At 43.6% G+C, this 25,020-nt stretch overlaps 1 protein-coding gene across 7 annotated transcripts in view; it reads right to left on the minus strand.

Moving 5' to 3' along the window:
• C2H10orf67 (chromosome 2 C10orf67 homolog) overlaps window positions 1–25,020 on the minus strand; it is a 125,959-nt gene that overhangs the window by 53,402 nt on the left and 47,537 nt on the right. For all 7 annotated transcript variants that reach the window (XM_043541328.1, XM_037890846.2, XM_043541329.1 and 4 more), the window contains 2 exons: window positions 23,505–23,570; window positions 10,041–10,103 (listed from right to left, as the gene is read on the minus strand). In XM_043541328.1, coding sequence (XP_043397263.1) covers window positions 10,041–10,103; window positions 23,505–23,570 — 129 coding nt within the window. The remainder of the gene's footprint in view (window positions 1–10,040; window positions 10,104–23,504; window positions 23,571–25,020) is intronic.

Raw genomic sequence — 25,020 nt, forward strand, 5'->3', positions numbered from 1 at the left:
ATAATAACAATAATAACAATAAATAAATGCAAACTTCTGGAAATAAATAAAATAATATTTATAATAATAATACAAGTGTGTGTAACAGAAAGTATATGTGTTGGGGGGAGTGTGAGGGAGAATGCGTGTGTGTGTGTGTGTGTGTGTGTGTTGGGGAGTGTGTGAGGAAGACTGTGTGTGTATGACACAGACTGTGTGTGTGGGAATGTGTGTGAGAGAGAGAGAGTGTGTGTGTGTGTGTGTGTTTCGGGGAGTCTGTGAAAGAGAAGTGTGGGTGTTGGGGCAAGTATGTGAGAGAGACTGTGTGCATGAGAGTGTGTGTGTGTTAGGGGTGTGTATGGGATACAGTGTGTGTGTATGTGAGAGAGAGTGCGTCTGTTGGGGGAATGTGTGTGTGAGACTGTGTGTTGGGAGAATGTGCGTGTGAGACAGTGTGTGTGTGTGTGGGATATTGTATGTGTGTATGTGTGACAGAATGTGTGTGTATTGGGGGAGTGTGTGTATAAGACTGTGTGTGTACTGTGCCTGAGTATGTCAGCGTGATGTCTCTGTAAGCTGAGCACTCAGGAGCCTGAACACTTGTTCAGTACAGCAGGAGCTGCAGCTCCCACTCCTGAATCAGAGGCACCAGCATAGACAGGCTCCATGTCCCCCACGCCAGCTGAGACTCACTTGGACACAGCCACCTCAAGCATCAGGCAAGCTCCCGCCATGCCCTGCCAGCCATGGATCAACTTCCCAAAGAAGGGGAGACTGATTCGGTGGCGGGAGCTGGGTGGCAAGAGAGCAGCAGCTGCTGGCCGGGTGCCCAGATCTGGGAGGGGTGGCTACAGAGGGGCTAAGACAAATTTTGGAGTGGCTACAACCACCACAAGCCCTGCCCCTGCTCTAGAAATAAAGCAAATAGTAGATGAGGTGGTGGAACAGCATTGCATTTGTCAACAACACACAACCAAGGATAAAAGAAGGCAGAGCAGAAACACGGAGAGACAAAACACTAAGTATACAACTAGAAAGAACAGATAGAACAAAGGACTCCTTGGTAGAGGCTGCTGCAGCCCACCAAACCTGGGCAAAGAGTAATGAAAATAGGCCTGATGGTACTAGGGGAATGATTGTAATAATGAGCTCTTTCAACTGTCTTGACATAGGCTGGATATTCACACACAGTAGGATCTTAGCAATGATTCCATAGATAATGCTTTTTCAAACACAAAAATGAACAGGAAAATTCAGAACAAACTTAACTTTAGTGAACTATGAGAAAATACTAAATGAACTGAGAGAAAACTACACACTTCAGAGGACCACTGATGACAACAGAATATTTGACATTATATGGGACTAAAGGGAAACTGAAATGGTCATTTTAAAAGGTTCTAATTTTAACAGGATGAAAGATGAAATCTTAAAGTACAGTTCTATTCACCAATGTCACTTTTCATAAAAGTGAGGATTACGGTGAGCAAGTAGAAAGTCTTGATTTTTTTTAAATATTATTTTTAAACATTTTAGACCCCCCTCGCCACAACTGGCCATCTTTTTTTTTTTTCCAGCCTGAAGCTCGGCCCCTGCTCAGACAAGCCAGGACGATACTGGAAAAGGTTTGCTGGTATAGCTACACCAATATACTGACAAATCCTCCTAGTGTAGCTGCAGCTTACATTGGCAAACGAGTGCTTTTATTGATAGAGCTTAAAGCAGTTCCCCGATAAAGATACGCTGTTCTGGCAGAAGCACTTGTTTGCCAGTATAACTATCGACGGCAGGGCTTCTGGCAATACAGAACTGTCCTACACACAAAAAACCCCCACAATATTACTACACCAGAAAAGCTTCTCATGTAGGCCTGGCCTTAGATTTGTACATCATCATCAGGACACAAGTCCAGCAGAGGCTGGAAGCTTGGTCAGTCTACGGAATAGAGGGAGAAACGCTCCCACCCCAAAAATATGGTGTAGGAGAGGGGCAAGAAGGGGAGTGTGCTGGAGAGTTTAGCAGGCCTATTACTACGAACCTAGACCTGAGTGATGAGCTTTCTACTGTCTCTCACAGTTGTCTGTAGAGCTAAGTGTCCTCCACTGTGATCCCCTCTAGCAGCCTTTCGATCTTCCTCTATGGCCTTGTCTACACTACGGGGGGAGATCGATCTAAGTTACGCAACGTCAGCTACATGAATAACGTAGCTGAAGTCAATGTACTTAGATCTACTTACTGTGGGGTCCACACTATGCTATGTCAAAGGGAGATGCTCTCCCGTCGACTCCCCTTGCACCTCTCATTCAGGTGGAGTACACGAGTTGACAGGAGAGCGATCTGCAGTCGATTTAGAGGGTCTTCACTAGGCCTGTTAAATTGACCGCCAATGCATCGATTGCCACACATCGATCCACTGATAAGTGTAGAGAAGCCCTAAGAGGGAGGAGAGAGGAGACAAAGTCAATAAATCCCCATGCCCAGAGCAGGAAATTTACTCACTCCATCCTGGAAAGAGAAGTCCTAGGCAAGAGAACTCACAGATCATACTATACTTAAAAAGAAAAGGAGTACTTGTGGCACCTTAGAGACTAACACATTTATTTGAGCATAAGCTTTCGTGAGCTACAGCTCACTTGCATCCGATGAAGTGAGCTGTAGCTCATGAAAGCTTATGCTCAAATAAATTTGCTAGTCTCTAAAGTGCCACAAGTACTCCTTTTCTTTTTGCAGATACAGACTAACACAGCTGCTACTCTGAAACATACTATACATGATGCTTCTGAACACAGGCCTGCAAACGGCCAGATACTGCATTCATAGCACATGCAAAATTCCCACTGACTTCAACCCTCAGTGATTTCAGTGGTAGTTTTGAATTCACAAGGAATGCAGTATCAGATTCAAAGTTTTTTTCAAGATGGCAGCAATGATTTTGTGGGAAAGTATAAAAGGATACTCTTAGGCATAGTTGGCCAGACTTTGGACGTGATTTTTGCATTGGTATTGGAAATTAGGTGTTGGATTTTAAACCTATGGCATGGCTGACCATTACCTCCAGTACATTGGGGCTCATCTCCCATATCAGGATGAGAAACTTCTTTTAATGGTCCATCCCTGGAGATTAATGGAACTAGAAAAGTTCCAGAGAGCTCCAAGGAAAAAATCTTGCTACTCCAACAGAACATGCTCTTGATGACGTGGTAGGCATTATAATAATCTTTTTTCCTCCACCACTGGTGGGGTGGTCCTTTGGCATCATTCTCACAGGTCACCATGAGTTTACAGATGACAAATGAAGTGAAAGGAAAGATGGCTGGAGCACTTGGGGTGGATATGCTGTGGTTGACTGGTTGCAGCATAAAGATTTTTAAATGTCTACTTTGACTCTGTGGGCGGGGGGGGAGGGGTGCGGCAAAGAAAAAGTTTCTTCCTCTAACATAGCATCTGTAAAATCTCAGTCAGCAGATTTGCTTTGGGTGGTCGACAGTATGGTACATCCAAACTGTTTTAGCTTCTTAGTAGCTGGTCTGAAGCCCTCCTACTGAGAGGAAATTGCTTGTTATTTGCGGGCGAGATTGATCAGATTAGGGTTGCGGTGTCTGCTTCCATGGTGGCAGAGCAAGTGTTGATGGAGCAAGGGCCTCATCTCCTCTGCTTGACTTTCAGCAACTGATGCTCACTGAAGTTATGGAAGGGTTGAGAGAACTTTGTTCCATAACCTATGTTTTGGATCCATCTCCTTGCTGGCTGGCGAAGGCCAGTGAGGAAGTACTTGATTGTGGAGATTGTCAACACCTCTCTTGGAGAGAGCAGACTGCCTACTGCTTTGAAGGAAGCATTAGTGCAGCATTTGCTCAAGAACTCATTCCCTGACAATGGCAATCTATTTAATTATTAACCACTATGAAATGTTTCCTTCTTGAGTAAGATTATGGAGAAGGCTGTCATGAGACAACTCTTATAGCATCTAGATGCCTTTGATCTCCTTGAATATTGTCAGTCTGAGTCTAGACGTGGCTTTGTCACAGAGATTGCACTGAATGACAACCTTCTCCTGGCAATGGATGAAAATCAGATGTTCATTATTATCAGTCATCTTCGATACAGTTGACTGTGTGGTGTTGTTGATTAATCTGTGGACTTGGTGGGAGGGGACAGGGCTACTCTTCAGTGGCTTCATTCCTTCCTCTTGGAATGATCTCAATGGCTAGTTGCTCCTCTTCCCAAAGAGCTCTCAAGCACAGGATCCTACAGAATATCATTCTGTCTCCTCTCCTGTTCAACATGTATATGAGGCAGTTAGGAGGGTTAGCAAGGAACCATGGGGTTTTGTGCTTTCAGTATGCTGATGGCACCTTATTGTATGTATCTATCTGATCCCACTTGGACAATGTAGGTCAGCACCTCAGCTAATTTCTAAATGAATCTGAATCATGGATGAAAGAGAGCTGGGTGAAGCTTAACTCACACAAGACTGAGGTGATAATGGTGGGTTGGGGGAAAAAGACAGAGGAGATGGCAAAGGTTATATGACTCCCTTGGATTGAGGGATTATGTTGGCCTTTAGTTAGATGGATTTGCAATTTAGGAGTAATTTTAGACCCCCAGCTGTTGTTTTATGATCTTACCACAGCAATAATATAGTCAGCTTTTTGCCATCTGCATCTGGCTAGGAGGCTGATGTCCCAGTTAGAGGGCTAGTTGCTAGACCCCTCTGGTCTGTCTGAACACACCAGGTGTTAGGACTCATAACTCTACTTCTCCTGGAGTGGAATCATATGATTCTCCCACTCTTAGAAAGGGCCCTGGGTTTCAAACTGTGGATCCAGTGTGGTTACCTTAGCAGGTCTGACTGATTTTGGCACCTTTGGGAGTTTATGTCCAATGGTATGTATAGTGAGCAGCCAGCCTTCTCAATCCAAAGAATTGTTCACACTAAACAGTAGGACCAAAGCAAAAAAGGATTTTAAACACAAACAGTCTATATGCACATCTATCTTATCTTAAGGCTTACAACCCTCCCGTGTTGGAAGTCTATGAAGGCCTAACTTTTTCAGACCATCTGGTGTGTGCATGTTCAACCCTTCTTTCTGGATGTGGACCATGTTGTTATTCATGCTTTTGTTACCTCACGATTAACCAATTGCATGATGCGCTACATGGGGCTGTGCTTTAATACTATTTGGGACAGAAGCTGGTACAAAATGCAATGGTTTGCTTACTGTGTGAGGCATCATGCTGGGTGCACATGACTCCAGTGCTCCAGGATCTGCACTGGTTTCCCATTGCGCTTTCTGCATAGAGTTTATGGTGTTAGTTACAATCCATAAAATCCTAAAGGGCTTGGGACTAGCCCACCTGAGGGATCAACTTTCTGCCCATGTCATATTGCCACAGTTGTGGTCACTACCTGCATTTGAGCTGGATCCCTCTCATTATAAAAGAGAAGGAGTAGCCAACGGGGCATTCTCTGTAGGCTCCAGGATACTGAATCTTGCTCCCCCTCGGTCTGAAATAGTCCAGATTTGGTGACCTTCCGAGCATGCTGCAAAAAACATCTATTTGATCAGATTTTCTGAGAGGGCTGAGGGTAGGCTTCTCAGAATGAAAAGGTGGAAAGGAGTTTTTGTAAGTGGCAGGTTAGCTGAGTACCTGTTGAAACGATTACTGTAATGCTACTGGGGTTTCATTGTATGATTAACGGTGTATTAGGGCACCAAGAACCTTGAATAGGTGTCTTATTATTATAGAAATCTAAATCTAAATAATAATTAAAGAAATGCTTGAATAAAGGCATTCTGTCACTGCAACTCGCTCCTGACCTGATATACCTCCATGCTTGTAATGTTTTATTTGAGATATACTTAAAGATAGCAAACACCGAACTCAACAATATACTGTATTTTATGTATTAATAGCAACAAATCCTGCTTTGAAACATTTTATAAATTTCAGTTTGCTGGTAATGTTTCTGTCCTTCCTTTCAGACCTGCCTCAACTTCAGTTTATCTCACCATGTGTGCTGTTCCCACCAAATGCCATGGATTTCCAAATATAAAGTATGATTAATAAGTTACACCAAATAACTGTTGTAAGAAATACAGCTTCGAAAAAGTTAAGGTGATTAATACATCGATTTAGACATTAACTTCTAAGTACTTGCTTGCTATGTGCTATTATTTGAAGTTTTAGGAAGATCAAGAATTACAGCAAACTTTAGTCAAACAAAACCTTTGTCTATCCTAAATTCAGTATGTCTTTAGAAATGATGAAACAAAAGATAAATCTTTTGTTCATTAAGAGGTGTCTAGTTTTTTTCTTGCAGCTATTAAACAAAGTTCTCTGAAAAGTTAAGGAAGACCACAAGTGGAAGAATTTTGTTTGGCTGAAACAAAAAGACATTTTTTTCTAAAAAACCAAAACTTTGAATAACAGTATTATTCATTTATAGTCCAAAAGGCCAAACAAGTTAGCATGAGTCTCACTATACAGTCAGACTCACTATACACTCTTTGGTGAAGAGCAGAAATGAGTGAGATGTACAGAAGATGGTTCAAAAGCATCATCTTTAAACATAGTTACTTTCAGATTTCTTCTGTTAGATTAGGTTCTGCGTTTCCTCCCTACAGTTAGGTTGAATAGTTCAAATTACTAAGCTTAACAGGTTATGGAGTCATACTTGCCAACCATCCCTATTTAGGAGAGACAGTCAATTTTTAGAAAAATATTAACCATTTTTCACTAAAAACCCCTCTTAAAATAACATATTTATAGAGCCAAAAGATGTGTGTATTTCTTTCTCAGTATGTACCTCTATTTATAACAAGTACGATGTGGGATTTATTATAATGGCCAGCCTGGAGATAATGAACAAGACTTATGTATGAGATACCATACCTTCCCTCTCTACATTCACCTAGCTATAATTACACAGGAAGGTGTCTACCTCATGGAAAGAGGAAGAAAAACGAAGGGAGCCAGCCAATGATCAGGACTGAGATCACCAGTTCATTTCATGCAGACTACCAGGGAGTCATCAGAGAGTAATTGCTTTCAGTAACTATGCTGACATGAACCAAATTAAAACTGGTGACCCTAAAGGTGGATGGTCCCTATAGTAAATCCCTGAGCCATACAGTCCCTCAGTGAGGACTGGTAATGTGCTGATGATTTAATAGTTTCACAGAAATCTTTGATTACATTTTAGTTTTATTAATAAAGCAGGCTTGAATTTTATTTTTGTAAGGTTGGTTGGGAATCTGGATGCATACAGTGAATGAGGATTTTTTTCTGGAGAAATGTTGGCATTGGCTCAACAAAAAGAGGGAGAAGGGTATGCTGAGTATAACAGCCTGAACAAGAAGATTAGATAACAATTTAATTTTCTCACATCACATGCTCATTACACCTTCGTGTAAACAGGTGGAGTCCTCATCTCATTCCAAATAAAAACTACACATGCAAAAGGTTACAAAAAAAAAATCATTCTTTGCAAGGACTGCAAAGTTTAAGGGTTCTGGCAGCCATCACATTTACTTGACAACGGGCCAGGTTTTTCAAGGTATTTAGAAACATAAAGATGCAGATAGTGAGATTTTTAATAGACCTAGGTGCCTAATTTTTGGTGTGCTTTTGAAAATCCCACTGTCTGCATGGTTTAGGTGCCTAAATATCTTGAAAAATCTGCCCATATATTCTTAGCCTTCCTCCCCTGCATAAACACAAAAAACCCTCACATCGGTCAGTATTTTCCTCTTCGGTCAATAAATCCTAATATTCACCTCAAGAGAGTCAACAGTTACTTAATTTTTTAACATATGCTTTGAGTACAGATAGGTGCACTGTAGTAAGATTAGTTAATATATTTTAACTGTTGATTAACAGATTTATCTCAGATTTATAGATTTATTTTACAAGATGGACATTGTTATTGTTTGAAAGTTGGGAACAAATGCTATGCGCAAATTTGAAAATGTCATAGAGTCATAAAATTTAAGGCCAGAGGGGACAATCAGATCATCTAGTCTGACCTCCTGTATATCACAGGTCACCAACACCACTCAGCACTCAAACACTAAACTCAACAATTGAAATTAGATCTGGGTATTACAGCCCACAGGAGACTAAACTACTGTGTGCCACAGGCAGAGAATAGGGGAGATAGATGTAATCTTTAATCTTGCATATTCCTATTAGTATAAAGAAAATTTGGAGTATACCCATAATAAAAAAGAAATCTCATTATTTAGATTCTTTCAGTTATTTTTAAAATGCCTATTTACACAGCAATTTACTGCGTGGCAAACCAAGCTATGAATCTACAGCACACCAGTTTGCCCGCATAGTAATGTCCCATGTGGAAACTGCTCAAGCACACTGAGGGTACATCTACACTGTGATAAAAGACCCACAGCACAGCCGCAGCTGGTCTGAGTCAGCTGACCCAGCCTCTGAGACTTGGTGCTGTAGGTTTTTTATCACAATTTAGACATACCCTAAAAGTCCTGGAATATGGCTTAGCTTACAACTACCTGCCACCCAGTAACCTGCAGCGTAGAAAGGCCCTGTAAGTGTTAGACAGGATCTCCCTGAGGGTGATAGGCCCAAATTAGGAACGTAAGAACATAAGAATGGCCATATTGGGTCAGACCAAAGGTCCATCCAGTCCAGTATCCTGTCTTCCGACAGTGGCCAATGCCCGGTGCCCGAGAGGAAATGAACAGAACAGGTAATCATCAAGTGATCCATTTCCTGTTGCCCATTCCCAGCTTCTGGCAAACACAAACACTCTTCTTGCCCATCTTGGCTAATAGCCATTGATGGACCTACCTTCCATGAATTTATCTAGTTCTTTTTTGAATCCTGTTATAGTCTTGGCCTTCACTACATCCTCTGGCAAAGAGTTCCACAGGTTGACTGTGTGTTGTGTGAAAAAATACTTCCTTTTGTTTGTTTTCAACCTGCTGCCTATTAATTTCATTTAGTGACCCCTAGTTCCTGTGTTATGAGGCATAAATAACACTTCCTTATTTACTTTCTCCACACCAGTCATGATTTTATAGACCTCAATCATATCCCCCCTTAGTCATCTCTTTTCCAAGCTGAAAAATCCCAGTCTTATTAATCTCTCATCATACGGAAGTCATTCCATACCCCTAATAATTTTTGTTGCCCTTTTCTGAACCTTTTCCAATTCCAGTATATCTTTTTTGAGCTGGGGTGACCGTATCTGCACACAGTATTCAAGATGATATTCTGTGATTCTATGACACTGTGATTCTATGTGGGCATACCATGGATTTATATAGAGCAATATGATATTTTCTGTTTTATTATCTATCCCTTTCTTAATGATGCCCAACATTCTGTTTGCTTTTTTGACTGCCGCTGCACACTGAGTGAATGTTTTCAGAGAAGTACCCACAATGACTCCAAGATCTCCTTCTTGAGTGGTAACAGCTAATTTAGATCCCATCATTTTATACATATAGTTGGGATTATGTTTCCCAATGTGCATTACTTTGCATTTATCAACACTGAATTTCATCCGCAATTTTGTTGTCCAGTCATCCAGTTTTGAGAGATCATTTTGTAGCTCTTCACAGTCTGCCTGGGACTTAACTATCTTGAGTATTTTGCATATTGAGTAGTTTTCTGATGTTCTTACGTTCAGATCGCTGTATTAGGGCTGCCACATTTCAGCTGGACAACAACTGAACTATGCTTAGTTGCGAGTTCCTCCTACCAAACCTCACTACCATGACTAAGAATAGTGTGAGTCCATATTCATTACAAAGGGAGAGTGAGTGGAAGAGAGGACTGAGTCAATTAGATATGTTATCTACAGCCATGTGGATGACAAGCAGAAAGTAACAAAGAGAGGAGAGTTAAACAAAATGGTATTAGTTTAGTTATCAGTGAAGTGTAGGGAAAGTAACCACTGGAGGTAGAAAAAGTCTGATAAGGCAAATATATTACAGGTACAGTGTATATGGTGTATTTCATAGTACCATATAATTAACTGAAGTATATGCTCCATCTAGGAAGTAAAATGAATGTACCTTTTTCTGTGGTTCAGTTAACTTCTTTTCCACTTTTGTCTCAGTGTCTTTTTGTTCTTTGAGCTGTTAAAATGAATGACAAAAAAGCTGAGCAAAAGTACAGACACAAACATTTATAAAATGTAATACAGAGAGGATGAGGGAGACATTATTAATTTAATATTGTACTTCTTTGAACAATGACATTAATTAAAATTCTGACATTTCCAAAAATATTGCAAAAATATACATCTTCCATAAGTAATTACTAATTCTTTAAAAAATGAAATGCAGCTTTATCCAGGTTCAAAGCAAAATGTACTGGTGCTTTGATCTATTACACTGAAAATTTGTTTTCCTAGTTTACTGCCTGTGAATAGGACTACATGGGAGACTTAATTATTGCCCACAATTTTTCTTGGAAAGATATGCTTGATGTAAACTCTGACTGATCAAAAGATTTCAAAACAGCAGCAGCTACTTGACTTACACTGAACAACAGCAAAAATCAATAGTTTTAGTATTGTTGCATGGTATTTCTTATAAAATTGCATTGCTAAATAAGAGGAAAACAAATTTATATTTATAAATGATGGAACAAAATTGAATACTGGTATAATTGTCAAATTGGAAGAAAGTAAAGAAGGACATTTAAATTAGCACTTTCCACTTGAAATTATTTCCAGAACTTTGCAACTGATTCAGTTTTGTATACTAGCTTATTTTCAGTATTAAATTTGTCAGTATTTACCACAGTAGGAAAAGTTAGTTTATACTGTATTTCTCAACTTTTTGTTATTAGTTATAATAAAAAGGCCAAAAGATGTAAAATCCAGAAATGACTATATTTATCTATGTCATAATCTTCATGTAATTATTTTACAATAATTTTAGTAGAGCTTATAGCAGAAATTATTTGAAAGTATAAAAGCTTTAAACAACTTACGTCCAGTGTTCTGCTGTATCATTCATTTCTCCAGGACTGATCTTTAGTTACTAATCACATTTACATTCAATATTCAAAACATCCCCTCCCAAAAAGACACTATATAATTTGAGGATTTCTGCCTTTCCACACACACATACACACACACACACCACCACCACTTTAATTTCCTCACTCTCAATCAGTCACATTGTTGACATCTTCTTTCTACCCAAAGACGACTGGATCAACAGGGCATGTAACTTCTGGCTGATGGGAGGTTCTACCCCTGCGCTTTCGCTTTCCCATTCCCAAAGGATCAGCATCTGCTTTTCTGTGTGTTCCCACTCCAAGGAGAAAGAGAGTGGGAGAATGGTAATCAAACTTAATGTCTCCTACTTGGCAGAGTTGAAAACTAGTTTAGCCCAAAGGTGTACATCTCATGCAACTGTCTTTGTACAAGTAAATACTTCCCCCCTTCCACAATAATAAAATTCCACTTCTGATGTTATGTCATGCTACTGAAATGACCTACAGTATTGTTTATAGGTTTCTGTAAAGGTGTGGGCCATCTGCATGTACCCCCTTACAGCCTGGTTTGCAGATGCACCCCCCCCACCTTAAATTTCCCCCAGTTGGGGCAGCAATTTTTTTTGCTTTAACAGCCTGGGTCAAGGAGAAGCCAACATACATTACCAAATACCAAGTCCCCCTTTAATAAGGTTTGAAGACAGGAATAATTCAGGACCATGGTTCAGAGCTCTACAACTTAGAAAGTCCACAAAAGTGAAAGTTACTCACCTTGCAGTAACTGAGGTTCTTCGAGATGTGCGTTCCTGTGGGTTCTCCACTCCAGGTGACGGTGCGTCCTGGTGCCACTGATCAAAGATCTTTGGTAGCAGTGCCTGGTCGGGAGGCACGCACTCAGTTGCTGTCTCACAGCATCATTAGGGTCTGCCTGAGCGCACGCGTCCCGGACCCTCCCACATTTCCTTCTCCAACGTAGAGTTGTCTGATTAGTACTCCAAAGTAGAGGAGGAGGGTGGGTAGTAGAGCACCCACAGGGACACACATCTTGAAGAACCTCAGTTACTGCAAGGTGAGTAACTTTCTCTTCTTCAAGTGCTGTCCCTGTGGGTGCTCCACTCCAGGTAAATGTGAAGCAGTACCCACTATGGTTGGTGGGATTTTGGAGTTGCAGCAGGGATAACAGTAGACAGTACCATATGGCCGACTATGGCGTCTACCATGGTATCTCGTGTGATAGCATAATGATTGGCGAATGTGTGGTCTGATGTCCATGTGGCCACCCTGCATATGTCTGTAATAGGTACGTTGTGAAGGAAGGCAACCGATGTTGACATTGCTCTAGTAGAATGAGTTATGACACTCTCTGGTGGTTGAACACAGTGGATCTGGTAGCAGGATCTGATGCAGTCCGAGATCCACTTGGAGAGTCTTTGCTTAGAGATAGCATCACCCTTTAATCTCTCGGTAGTAGAAACAAATAGCCTAGGGGATTTACGAAATGGTTTAGTTCTGTCAAGATAGAATGCAAGAGCCTGTCAGATGTTGAGGGTATGTAACACCACTTCCTGTGGAGTCATGTGATGCTTGGGATAGAATACAGGTAAATGTATTGGCTCATAAAGGTAGAAGGTATTTGGGGTGGAATTGGGGTGGGGTCACATAGTATCCTTGTCTTTGGAGAAAATGGTGTCGGGAGGTTAGGCCATCAGGGCATTTATTTCACCAACCCTTCTCGTTGATGTTATGGCAACCAAGAAAGCCACTTTCATGGACATGTGGAGCAGGGATGAGGTAGCCAGGGGTTGGAAAGGAGATTTCATGAGACGGTGATGAACTAGGTTTAGATTCCAGTAGGCTACTGGTGAATTAATCTCAAGGTAGAGATTTTGCAGGCCCGTGAGGAAGCATTTCATGGCGGGGTGGGCAAAAACTGAATAACCATCCAGAGTATCATGGAAGGTGGTAAGGGCCACAAGGTGTACTCTGATAGAACTGAGCAAAAGCCCGTCCTGCTTTAGTTCGAAAAGGTAGTTTAAGATATCAGGGAGGGTTGCAGTCTGGGGTGTCAGGCATCTGTGGAAGCACCAGATGGAGAAGCATTTCCACTTTTGCAGGTAAGTCTTATGAGTGGACTCCCTTCTACTGTGCAGGAGGATATATTGGACCTGTTCCGAGCAGGCTGATTTGTGGGATTGAAACCATGAAGGAACCACACCATCAGATGGAGTTTCCAGAGCTGCGGATGGAGAAGCCAACCGCAGTTCTGGGACAGCAGATCTGGCCTGTCAGGAAGAGTCCTTGGAGGATGGATGGACATGAGTAGCAGGTAAAGATACCATGTCTGTCTGGGCCAAGCTGGGGCAATAAGTATGACCCGGGCCTTGTCCTTTGTGATCTTGCGTAGAACCCTGTATATCGGTGGAAAAGCGTATGTCAGGGAGATGTTCCAAGGAATGAGGAACACAACCTCTAGAGATGTATTCCTGAGTCCCGCTCTGGAGCGAAATAGATGGCATTTGCAGTTTTGAGGAGTGACAAATAGGTCTATCGATGGAGTGCCCCAGTGGAAGAAGAGCTGTCAGAGTACTGTGGGATGCAATTCCCATTCGTGTTCTTTGGAGAAGTATCTGCTAAGTGTGTCGGCAATAGTGTTGTGACACCCAGGCAGGTAGAAAGCAGTGATTTCTATGTGATGTTTTATGCACCAATTCCATAATTGGATGGTTTCTGTTCATAGGGAATGCGATCATGCTCCCCCCTGCCTGTTGATATAGAACATACATGCTATATTGTCCGTCAGAACTTGAATGGACTTGTTCTTTATGGTGGGAAGAAAGTGAAGCCAACCATACCGACGGCTCTGAGTTCTAGAAGATTGATGTGCAGACGCGTCTCTGATAGGGACCAGAGGCCCTGTACCTTGTGGTTGCCTAGGTGCACTCCCCAACCTATCAGGGACGCGTCCTTGATGAGCCTGAGTACTGGGGAGTGTGGATGGAAGGGAACGCCCATGCATAGGTTCTCTGGTTTTGTCCACCAATGTAGGGAGGCCAATATGTTCGCTGGCGGAGTCAGTGTTATGCAGAAACTGTGTCTGCTGGGTTTCTAGTTGGAATTGAGCCAACCCTGAAGGCATCTCACGTGCAGCCTTGCGTATTTGACCATGAAGGTGGTGGCTGCCATATAACCAAGAAGCTGTAGGCAGGTCTGTCCCTGTATTCTGGGGCGAACAGAGATTGTGCGTATGAGATGCGTAATAGTGAGGAATCTGGTGTGTGGAAGTGAGGCTCTGGTTCTAATTGAGTCCAGGTGAGCTCCAATGAACTCTATCTGCTGTGTAGGTATCAGGGTGGATTTTTGGAAATTTATTTGCAAGCCTAGACTGTGGAAGAGGGAGATGGTAAAGTTTGTCGCTTTTAACGTCTCGTCGTAGGAGCTGGCTTTGATAAGGCAGTCATCTAAGTAGGGGAAAGGTATAATCCCATGTTTGCGGAGGTGGGCTACAACTACAGCTAGGGTCTTGGAGAATACCCTCGGTACTGTGGAGAGACTGAATGGAAGTACACTGTATTGAAAGTGGTTGTGTACGAGTGTGAATCACAGGAAGCGTCTGTGTGCTGGATTAATGGATATATGGAAAAAGGCGTCTTGTAGGTCGAGGGCTGGGAACCAGTCCCCTTGTTCCAGGGCGGGTATTATTGTGCCTAATGTGACCATCTTGAATTTCTGTACATGTACAAATGTGTTCAGTTGGCATAGGTCCAGTATAGGTCTCCATCCCCCGCCCTTCTTTTGGGTCAGAAAGTAGTGGGAGTAGAACCCTTCTCCCCAATGTTGCGTTGGTACATGTTCCACTGCACCTAGGTGGAGAAGATGAGCCATCTCTACACGGAGGAGGTGCTTGTGAGAGGGGTCCCTGAAGAGGGACAGGGAAGGGTGGGCGGGGAAGATAGGAAAGGGATGGAGTAACCTGACTGATTTGGACCCAGCGGTCCTGTGTGACCTGTTGCCAGACATGTTGGAAAGCCTGGAGGCGGTGGCCAAATGGGCAAATAGGCAGCAGAGTCAAGGGATGGTCACGCAGACCCCCAACCAGCACTTCAAAATTGTTGTTTGTTTCCCGATTAGTAGGAAGTAGTTGGTTGCGCATGGTTTTGCCTGGGCCTAGGAGGTCTGTTGCAGTTTCTCCCAGTGTCATACGGTCTGGACTGGGCTCGGTGATATTATTGAGCACTGGGTCTCTGATAAGGTTGATACCATTGTCTCCTGGGGAGGGATGGTTATATGCCCAGTGTGCGCAAAGTGGCCCTTGAGTCTTTCATAGTGTGAAGGACTTCATCGGGATATTGGAGGCAAAATCAAAGAGCTTGTTGTAGTCGTCATAATCATAGCTTATGAGAAGGGTGGAATAATTTGCAATTCTAAATTGTAGAGTGGAAGAGGTATAAACCTTGCGGACCAGGAGGTCAAGGCATTTGAGGTCCTTGTCTTGTGGAGTGGGCCGGTATTGTGGCTGCTTTGTTCTATGTGTCGCTGCCTCCACCACAAGAGCATTGGGTTGTGGGTGGGAAAATAAGAAATCAACGTTCTTCATGGGCATGGTGTATTTAAGTTCAGCTTTCTTTCATGTTGGTGGGATGGAGGCAAGGGTCTGCTAGAGAGTATCAGCTTGTTCTAGGAGGGCTTCGTTTATGGGTAGTGAAATCTTTGAGGTTGCAGAGGGTTGGAGGAGTTTGAGGAGTCTGTGTTGTGTCTCCTGGACTTCCTCCAAAGGGATGTCCTGGCTGAGTGCCACCCTCTTGAAAAGTTCCTGGAATTGCTTAAAGTCGTCCACGTTTTGTGGAGGTGGAGGTAGGAGGGCGTCCTCCACGGCTGATGGTGAGGCAGGAGCCGGTAAATCCAGGAAGGGTTCATAGCCCACCTCTTAAAGGGGGGTTCAGGAGCTCTAGATATCAGAGCTGGGGATATAGGTGCAGGACGAGGTTGCGATCTGGTAGAAGGGGTGCAAGGAGGAGCGGTGGCAGGAGCCGACCATGCGTACCACTGAGGCCAGGGTACCGGGTAGGAAAAGCGAGGTCCCACCCACTGGGGAACAAAGTAAAGAAACTGAGGCTGGTTCTTATGATGTGCCGTGTCTTGAGATATGTATGGCTCCAGTGGAGGGGGAGAATCAGGCGGGGAGAACTCTGCCTGCTGTTGTATGTCGTTCTCAGGGGCAGTGAAAGTAGCCAGGTCAGGTGGTGAGAGCTGCTGTTCAACCAGTGAGCGCTCCGTGTCTAGGAATGGAGAGTCAAGCTCAGGGGCCACGGAGATATCCTCCTGGTGCAAAAATTGTGGCTGCTCCCTAAGCTGGTGTGCTGCAGAGCGTGGAGTATGAGCGGCAGCCCGGAGTGATTTTTGCTTGGCTTTGGTACAGAGATGGGCATACTATGGCCCGTGGGCCACATCCAGCCCACGGGACTGTCCCGCCCGGCCCCTGAGCTCCCGGCCGGGAAGGCCAGCCCCCCGGCCCCTCCCCCATTGTTCCCCATCCCCCACAGCCTCAGTGTGCCACCAGCGCTCTGGCCTGCTGCTCCTGCCAGACAGTGTGGGCGGTATGGCTGGCTCCGGCCAGACAGTGGGGCTGCGAGCTCCTGCTGCTCTGAGCGGCATGGTAAGGGGGCTGGTGGGAATGCAGGGGCTGGATAAGGGGCAGGGGGTTCTGGGGGGCAGTCAGGAGACAGGGAATGGGGGGGTTGGATAGACGTGGGAGTCCCGGGGGGTCTGTCAGGGTTCGGGGGTGTGGACAGGGGTTGGGGCAGTCAGGGGACAGGCAGCAAGGGGGGTTGGATAGGGAGTGGGGTCCCGGGGGGGCGGTTAGGGTCAGGGGGTCTTGGGAGGAGGTGGTCAGGGGACAAGGAGCAGCGGGGGGTTGGATGGGTCAGGGGTTCAGAGGGGGGTAGTCAGGGGTTGGGATGTGGGAGGTGGCGGATAGGTGGAGGGGGCCAGGCCATTTGGGGAGGCAAGGCCTTCCCTACCCAGCCCTCCATAGATTTTCACAACACCAATGTGGCCCTCGGGCCAAAAAGTTTGCCCACCCCTGCTTTAGTAGGAGCCGCGGAATGTTTGTAAGAGCCCCAAAGGGGTTCCAAATCTGCTCCAGGGATGGCGGGCAGGCTCGGTGCCAATGTTCTTGTTGACACCGGGGTGGAACTCCCTGCCAGCACAGGGTCCATCGTCGGTGTTGGCGGGGCCAGTGCTGAGGAGAGCTTCCTGCTGCGGGAAGTCTGGTCCTTGGCTTTGCACCCTGCATGAGTGCTGCGCTAGTCAGAGGTGCCTGCTCTCAGTGCCGTCAGCACCAAGGGTAAAGGCATTGCGGAAGATCCTTTATCCTTTTGAGTGTCTCTGAGAGGAGACATTAGGGCTTCCTGTCTCTTTGTGTGAGAGCAGGGCCGGTGCTTCCACCTTGCACCCCCCCGTGGCAGCTCCCTGCCCCCCCCCCCCGCCCTGAAGCGCCCCCCCGGTGGCAGTTCCCCTCCACCCTGAGGCGCCCCCCCTGCGGTAGCTCCCCGCAGCTCCCTCTCCCCTCGGCCTGGGGAGCCGTGCGGCAACTCCCCACCCCAGCTCACCTCTGCTCTGCCTCCTCCCCAAGCACGCCGCCGTTTCTCCCGCCTCCCAGGCTTGCGGCACCAATCAGCTGTTTGGCACGCAAGCCTGGGAGGGAGAGAAGCAGAGCGGGGCGGCGCACTCAGAGGAGGAGGCAGAGCAGAGGTGAGCTGGGACGGGGAGGGGTTCCCCTGTGCGCCCAGCCCCCCCATTACTTGCTGCAGGCAGCCCTCCCCGTGCCCCTCTGCCCCACCTCACCTCCGCTCCACCGCCTCCCCGGAGCACGCTTTTGGCCGCCCCCAACCACTTGGCGCCCTAGGCGACTGCCTAGTTCACCTAGTGGTTGCACTGGCCCTGCGTGAGAGGGTGAAGCCGCACTCCCGGTCGGTTCTGACTTGGCAGGGGAGTGTGAGGGAGAGGGTTTATTGCCCTTCTCCACAGGCGGCTGCAGAGTTTTCTCCATGAGAAGCCTTTTTAGCTGCAAGTCTCTGTCACAGTGAGCTCTAGTTTTTAAGTTGGTACAATGGAGACACTTCGCAGGGACTTGTGTCTCGCCAAGGCATTTGACGCAGAGTGAGTGCCCATCAGACCGCAGCACAGACTCCTTGCAGGAGCCACATTTCTTAAAGCCTGGAGACCCCGGCATCATGAAAATATAAGCAGCCGGGGACATCTCAACGAGAAACTAACTTGAGTAAAAAAAAAATTTTTTTTAAACTAACGAACTATGCTAAAGGAAAGGGAGAACTGGGAAATGTCTAGCTAACTATTTCTATTGTTCTCTACTTATTTCCTACAGTAACCAGGAAAGAGATGAGCACTGCCCCAAGTCCCGTCTTCAGCCGAGGATGGTTGAGTAGGAACTGGGGGAGGGTCGCGCGTGCTCAGGCAGACCCTAACAACGCCGCAAGTCAGCAGCTGAATGCGTGCGTCCCGACCAGGCATTGCTACCAAAGATCTCCGATGCACCATCACCTGGAGTGAAGCACCCACAGGGACATCACTCCAAGGAGACCCTGCCCCACCCTAGGGTAGGGCTGTTTAAACAGGAAGCTGAAGCTGAGCAGGAGAGAAGGGAGTAGAAACCATGAAAGCTGCCATGGCTGGTGGTTTCTCTCTGACTCAAGGAGTCTAAACTAACCTGACTCAGAGAGCTGGTTCTTCTACATTACACCCCAGGCTGTCCTTGCATCGGCTGCAGCCTGCCCCTTAAAGGGATAGTGCACTCCTTCACAGTCTCCTATACATTTAATGTTGCTTTGTTGGGTAATATACTGTGAAAAAATATGGCTAAAAAGCTATGTATGTTAATAATAATAGAGGGTTCCACAGGTGCTCAAGACTTGCCAGGATTCCTTCACCACATCTCAGAGGCAACCAGATATCTATTCTCTGTATCTTTACTAAACAATAGGGTGACCAGACGTCCTGATTTTATAAGGACAATCCCGATATTTGGGGCTTTTTCTTATATAGGCACCTATTACCCCCCCACCTTCTGTCCCAATTTTTCACATTTTCTATCTGGTCACCCTACTAAAGGACCTGAGTTCAGAACTTTGCACCTAGCCAAACAGAGGTACATTCCATGAGTTTGGTACCAGATGTTCTATAACTTAATGGGGAGTGGAAGAAGAGTAAAGAAAGAGGCTGAGATTAACAGAAAAGCCTGGAGGCTCATATACTGATTTCTTTTGCATCCTTATACTAATACATCTGCAAAAAGGCAGGGTGAGCCTTAGTTTTTGTAATTTCTCCAAGAAGACAGTACGGAGTACGTTTGGAGTAGTACTATTCTAGAACTACACTTGGTTAAGGACCAGCATTTATTGGTATTAAAAAGAGAATTCACTTTAAAGCTTGTTTTCCTGAATATATTTTCAAGATTTTCCTCTTCTGCCCTCTCTATATACATACAGTTAGGGCCGTATTATGACCGGTTTGCATATAGGGATGGAAGGGAGGAGGCTCAACGAGCTTTTCTCCTCACCCCTTTTGCACCTCTGTGCAGGGACTAGCTGTAACTGCAATCTTTACTTGGTTCTGAAGGATGGAGAGAGGGCAGAGAAGAGGTGGGGCTTTGCCTCCCCACATCTGACCTCAGCTAGCAGAGCTGGCCAGTTGGAGGGAGGCACATGCTGTACCCTCTTAAGGGAAAGCTCACAGCAGATGCAGGCTAGGGAGCTCTAGGAAGTATACTATCTCCTTGCCTGCACTGAAATAATTCTACGCTGCCCCTATATCGGGGTGTATCCTAAAGGCATAATATGGCCCTAAATATGTATGTGCAGTAGCTCCATTCATGTTGCAGGGTCTTCTGTTTTTTTAAAATGCATTTTAATGAATAGTTTTTTATGTTAGAAGAACTTACAATGACTTTGAATGATCACCTCCACTTTTGCTGTGCCTTGTCTTAGGTAACAGTAAATTGAAAAAAGAGGCTCAGCCTTTGAAACACACACTACTATAAAAGAATAGAGAGGTAATGCAGACAATCCTTTAGTGTGGTTCTGTTCTGAGGAGTGTCTCAGTAAAAGTGACATTATGTGACTGCACGTTTATTGTCTCTCAGTGATTTCTGTATCTAATGAGCTCAGTTTACAAGTAAAAATGTCTTTTCTAGCTGCCAGCCCAGCAATCTTCAACCTGGGATCTGAAGGTCATTCTGGATTCTTTCCATCTCACACATCATCTTCAGTGATAAAGGTTCAATGGGGACAAATAAGACCTTAATTATACCTATTCAACTCCAATGCCTTCAAATTATGTCCTTGGTGAAACCTGTGCAAACCCACTGGTTGAGATTTTCAAAGCCAACTAGGAAATCTGCACAGACAGATTTCAGAGTAGCAGCCGTGTTAGTCTATATTCACAAAAAGAAAAGGAGTACTTGTGGCACCTTAGAGACTACTAACTAATTTGTTAGTCTCTAAGGTGCCACAAGTACTAGCTCACGAAAGCTTATATTCAAATAAATTTGTTAGTCTCTAAGGTGCCACAAGTACTCCTTTTCTTTTTGCACAGACAGACAGGGCCGTCCTTAGGATTGATGGGGCCCAATGCAGTATTATTAAACTGGTGCCCCTATACCCGATGGCAGCCTGGGCTCACATGTGTATTTTAGATAAGGGTGGTCTTTTGAAGGATTTATTTAAAAAACTATGTCTGAAGATCCAAGCATTTAAGGCGAAAGATGAATACTCAGATTTCAGAGTAACAGCTGTGTTAGTCTGTATTCGCAAAAAGAAAAGGAGTACTTGTGGCACCTTAGAGACTAACCAATTTATTTGAGCATAAGCTTTCGTGAGCTACAGCTCACTTCATCGGATGCATACTGTGGAAAGTATAGAAGATCTTTTTATACACACAAAGCATGAAAAAATGGGTGTTTACCACTACAAAAGGTTTTCTCTCCCCCCACCCCACTCTCCTGCTGGTAATAGCTTATCTAAAGTGATCACTCTCCTTACAATGTGTATGATAATCAAGGTGGGCCATTTCCAGCACAAATCCAGGGTTTAACAAGAACGTCTGGGGGGCGGGGGGTAGGAAAAAACAAGGGGAAATAGGTTACCTTGGATAATGACTTAGCCACTCCCAGTCTCTATTCAAGCCTAAATTAATTGTATCCAATTTGCAAATGAATTCCAATTCAACAGTCTCTCGCTGGAGTCTGGTTTTGAAGTTTTTTTGTTGTAATATCGCAACTTTCATGTCTGTAATCGCGTGACCAGAGAGATTGAAGTGTTCTCCGACTGGTTTATGAATGTTATAATTCTTGACATCTGATTTGTGTCCATTTATTCTTTTACGTAGAGACTGTCCAGTTTGACCAGTGTACATGGCAGAGGGCATTGCTGGCACATGATGGCATATATCACATTGGTGGATGTGCAGGTGAACGAGCTTCTGATAGAGTGGCTGATGTTATTAGACCCTGTGATGGTGTCCCCTGAATAGATATGTGGGCACAGTTGGCAATGGGCTTTGTTGCGAGGATAGGTTCCTGGGTTAGTGCTTCTGTTGTGTGGTATGTGGTTGCTGGTGAGTATTTGCTTCAGGTTGGGGCAGGGCAAGGACTGGCCTGTAGGCAAGGACTGGCCTGTCTCCCAAGATTTGTGAGAGTGTTGGGTCATCCTTCAGGATAGGTTGTATAGACTGTAGCTCACGAAAGCTTATGCTCAAATAAATTGGTTAGTCTCTAAGGTGCCACAAGTACTCCTTTTCTTTTTGCGAATACTCAGATTGTTCATCAAAAAAATGTATGCAAGGATTTTTAGAGATGTGATTTTATAATCTTCAGTAACACACTAATGAAATATTTTTAAAGCAAATTTTAAACTAAGGTCCTGTAGACTAACATGTTCTGAGTAAATATTAAAGTAATGCACAACTGTTTTTGTCAGTAAATTCAGAAACTGACAGTATATACCTGGGGGTTGGCAAATGCCTGTTAAATGGCTTCATTACCACTTGAATGGCTCTTTAACAGTTTCAATGTTGAGCTAATAGGCCTGTCAGGCTGGAAGGCTTTTTCACTTTTAAGTACTAGATCCCCTCCAGAAGACGACTCACCAGGCTGCAGCAGCCAGCTGTGGTGGGAGCCTGCAGGAAGGGTCAGAACAGGGATAGGAAGACACTAAGGATGGTGGACACTAAGATGCAGGGATGCCCCAAATTTTCGGGTGCCCTATGCAGCCGTGTATGCTGCATATGGCTAATGACAGCCCTGCAGACAGATGCTTATGATAACACAGATCCTTTTGAAAGGCCAAAGCCTATACATGAATTTCAGGTCTGAACTTTAGGCAACCAAGTTTAAAAATATTAATTGTGTGCACTCAGAATCCCTGACTCCAAGAAAATCACATTTTTCAGGTTAAAAGAAAAAAATGTAAAATGTGTTCTCAAGACTAATGTGTTTGTTAAAAAAAAGAGGTCTATAGATCAACTTATTCTTACTTTTCAGCCTTTAAAAACTGGTTTCAAAGAAGGCTTCCTTTATAATCTTGAAATTCTGTTTTTCATCCATTTCTAAAGACTCAATCCGGCAGTACTTACTCAGGCAAAAGTCCCATTGAAGTCAAAGACTGAGTAAGGACTTGCAGGATTTGGCCCTATGTCAAGATAGCCCAACACACACTGTGCTAAGATTAACAAAACAAAGTAAGTAAAAGCAGCGATGACTTGGCACAAAGTTTGACAAGCTGAAAAAAAGCAAATGTTTAAGTAACTGAAGTGGTACTGATTTTCTATTCACAACCTTTTTTCTTCTAAACAGTATCATATTCTTTTCCAGCACATTTATATTGCAAGTCAAGCTGTGTTTTATTTTTTATTATAATAAACCCAGTCAGTATACTGTAACAAAGACATACTAGTGGTGACCAGTATGAAAACCACTGCGAGACCAAGTTAGAAAAAAGGTCAAATGATAAAATAAACAATCAGCCATCTGGAAAGTTCTTGAAACACGTAAAAAGAAAATAAAAGGCAGTATTCTTATGAGACTAATACAGAATACAAAAATATTTAAGATAGGGCTCCCTCTATCATTGTCTATGACATTTTGTAATCAGTAGGAGCAAACCTTTCCACATAATGTTAAATGTTTTTCAAGTTCTTCTGTGCCAAACAATATTTAAGTTCTTTTAAAAAAATCTTTAAAAATCATTTTATACGTATGTTTCTTCCATTAGTAGAGTAAAATTTAGGCTTCTGCTGAACTGATTATCCAAAAACCTCTTTAAAAATCATTTTTCTAAAAAAAAAAAAAAAATCAAACAGTACATATAAGCTGCATATGATACCTAGAACAAACTGAATATTTAAATAAAATAAAGAAATATATATATATATATATATATATATATGAAAACAACCATTTTTATGAAGTTTGAAACACATGGCAGTTCATAAAAATAATTTAAGCACAAGAATCTTACCATACTTTGATTTAATGACCTCTCCTTTTCAAGTTCCATCTTTATTTTTTCTTGAGCTTCGATTAACTAAAAATAAAAGCATAAAAAGTAATGTTGCATTTTAGATTATAGGCAAGTAGAATTCTTCCAAAATCCTTTCTAAATATAGTTTACCAAAGAAAATACAGCATATATATAACCTAATGAATGATAGACAGACAGGCATCTTGGCACATACTTTGATACCTAGAAACAAACCTGACAGTGCACTAGGAATGCCACATGCAGAATGTGCAATTCACACACCAAACATTCACACTTTCATTTTGTGTTGAACACACCCTGAACATGCATACAAAATACACAAGATCAGATCTCTAAAGAGCTGCAGGTTAAAATGAAGGGCACTCTGAAAAACAGCTTTCTGAGACAAATCCTTTGGCCCAAATAAGAACTGCACGAAGTTCTGAACACAGTCAAACTAATGATGCTCCATTGCTTAGGTGGTGGGAGTCTGACTAGGAAATCTATACAACCTGCAAAGCATAAAGAATGGGTATAGGGAGCCCCTCCCATGGAGGGAAGTATTCAGAATGAGGATTACACTGATCCAACGTCAAACCACACACCTCTAATGGGGGTGTTTGGAGAGCATTCACAAGGGCTGATGCAGTCAAGATGCAGTGGCAGTTCTGGAGTAGTTCAACTGCTGCTTGGTGGCTTTCTGGGGAGGGCAAAGATGTTCTTTTTTCTTTGACCCTTGAAGTCATCTTCAGTATACATAACCTGTTTACTTAGCCTTTTTAATGGGGGCATGTCAGACACCTATTGTCATTGAGGACTAAATCCGTGCATGTATAAATTTTAAAAAATTAACCCAATTTTAAAGTTATCCGAGTGCAAACATTCTAGATATCAAGCCAAAAACAATTTTCAGTGGATTACCCAGTGAAAAAACTTCCCGACAGTGAGATGCATTAGACTGTGGAACAATCTCCAAAGAAGCATCAGAAATCCCATGGATTAGGATTTGCAAACTAAACTAGACAAACTGTAGGCTGTAAACTCTTTGGGGCAGGGATTGTTTCATCTATATACAATTTGTGTCGAACCTAGCTCAATGGGACCCCAATCTTGTTGGAGCCTTTGGGCAGTTCCACAATATAAATAACACACTCGAAAATGTACTGTAGGGAACAATCCACCCCTGGCCGGTAGATGTACTGGATGGACCAATAGGAGTTTTCCATATCTAATCTTAGGATTCATCTGTAGCTTCCATTTCTAATTTTAGGGTTCATCAAAAGGATCTCAAAGGTTTACAAACATTAAAAAAATTTAGCCTTCCAACACCCCTCTGAGATAGGTTGGTATTATCCCCATTTAACAGAGGGGAAAGCAAGGTGTGAGAAGTGACATCTTTAAGTTTGCAAGGAAAGTCTATGGAAGAGGTGGGAATAGAACCCAGATCTCCTGACTTTCATTCCTGTGCCTCAGCAAAACAGAATTCTTCCTCTCCCCGGGCAGTGAAAACAAC

The sequence above is a fragment of the Chelonia mydas genome, chromosome 2 (assembly GCF_015237465.2).
Source record: "Chelonia mydas isolate rCheMyd1 chromosome 2, rCheMyd1.pri.v2, whole genome shotgun sequence".
Lineage (NCBI taxonomy): Eukaryota > Metazoa > Chordata > Testudines > Cheloniidae > Chelonia > Chelonia mydas.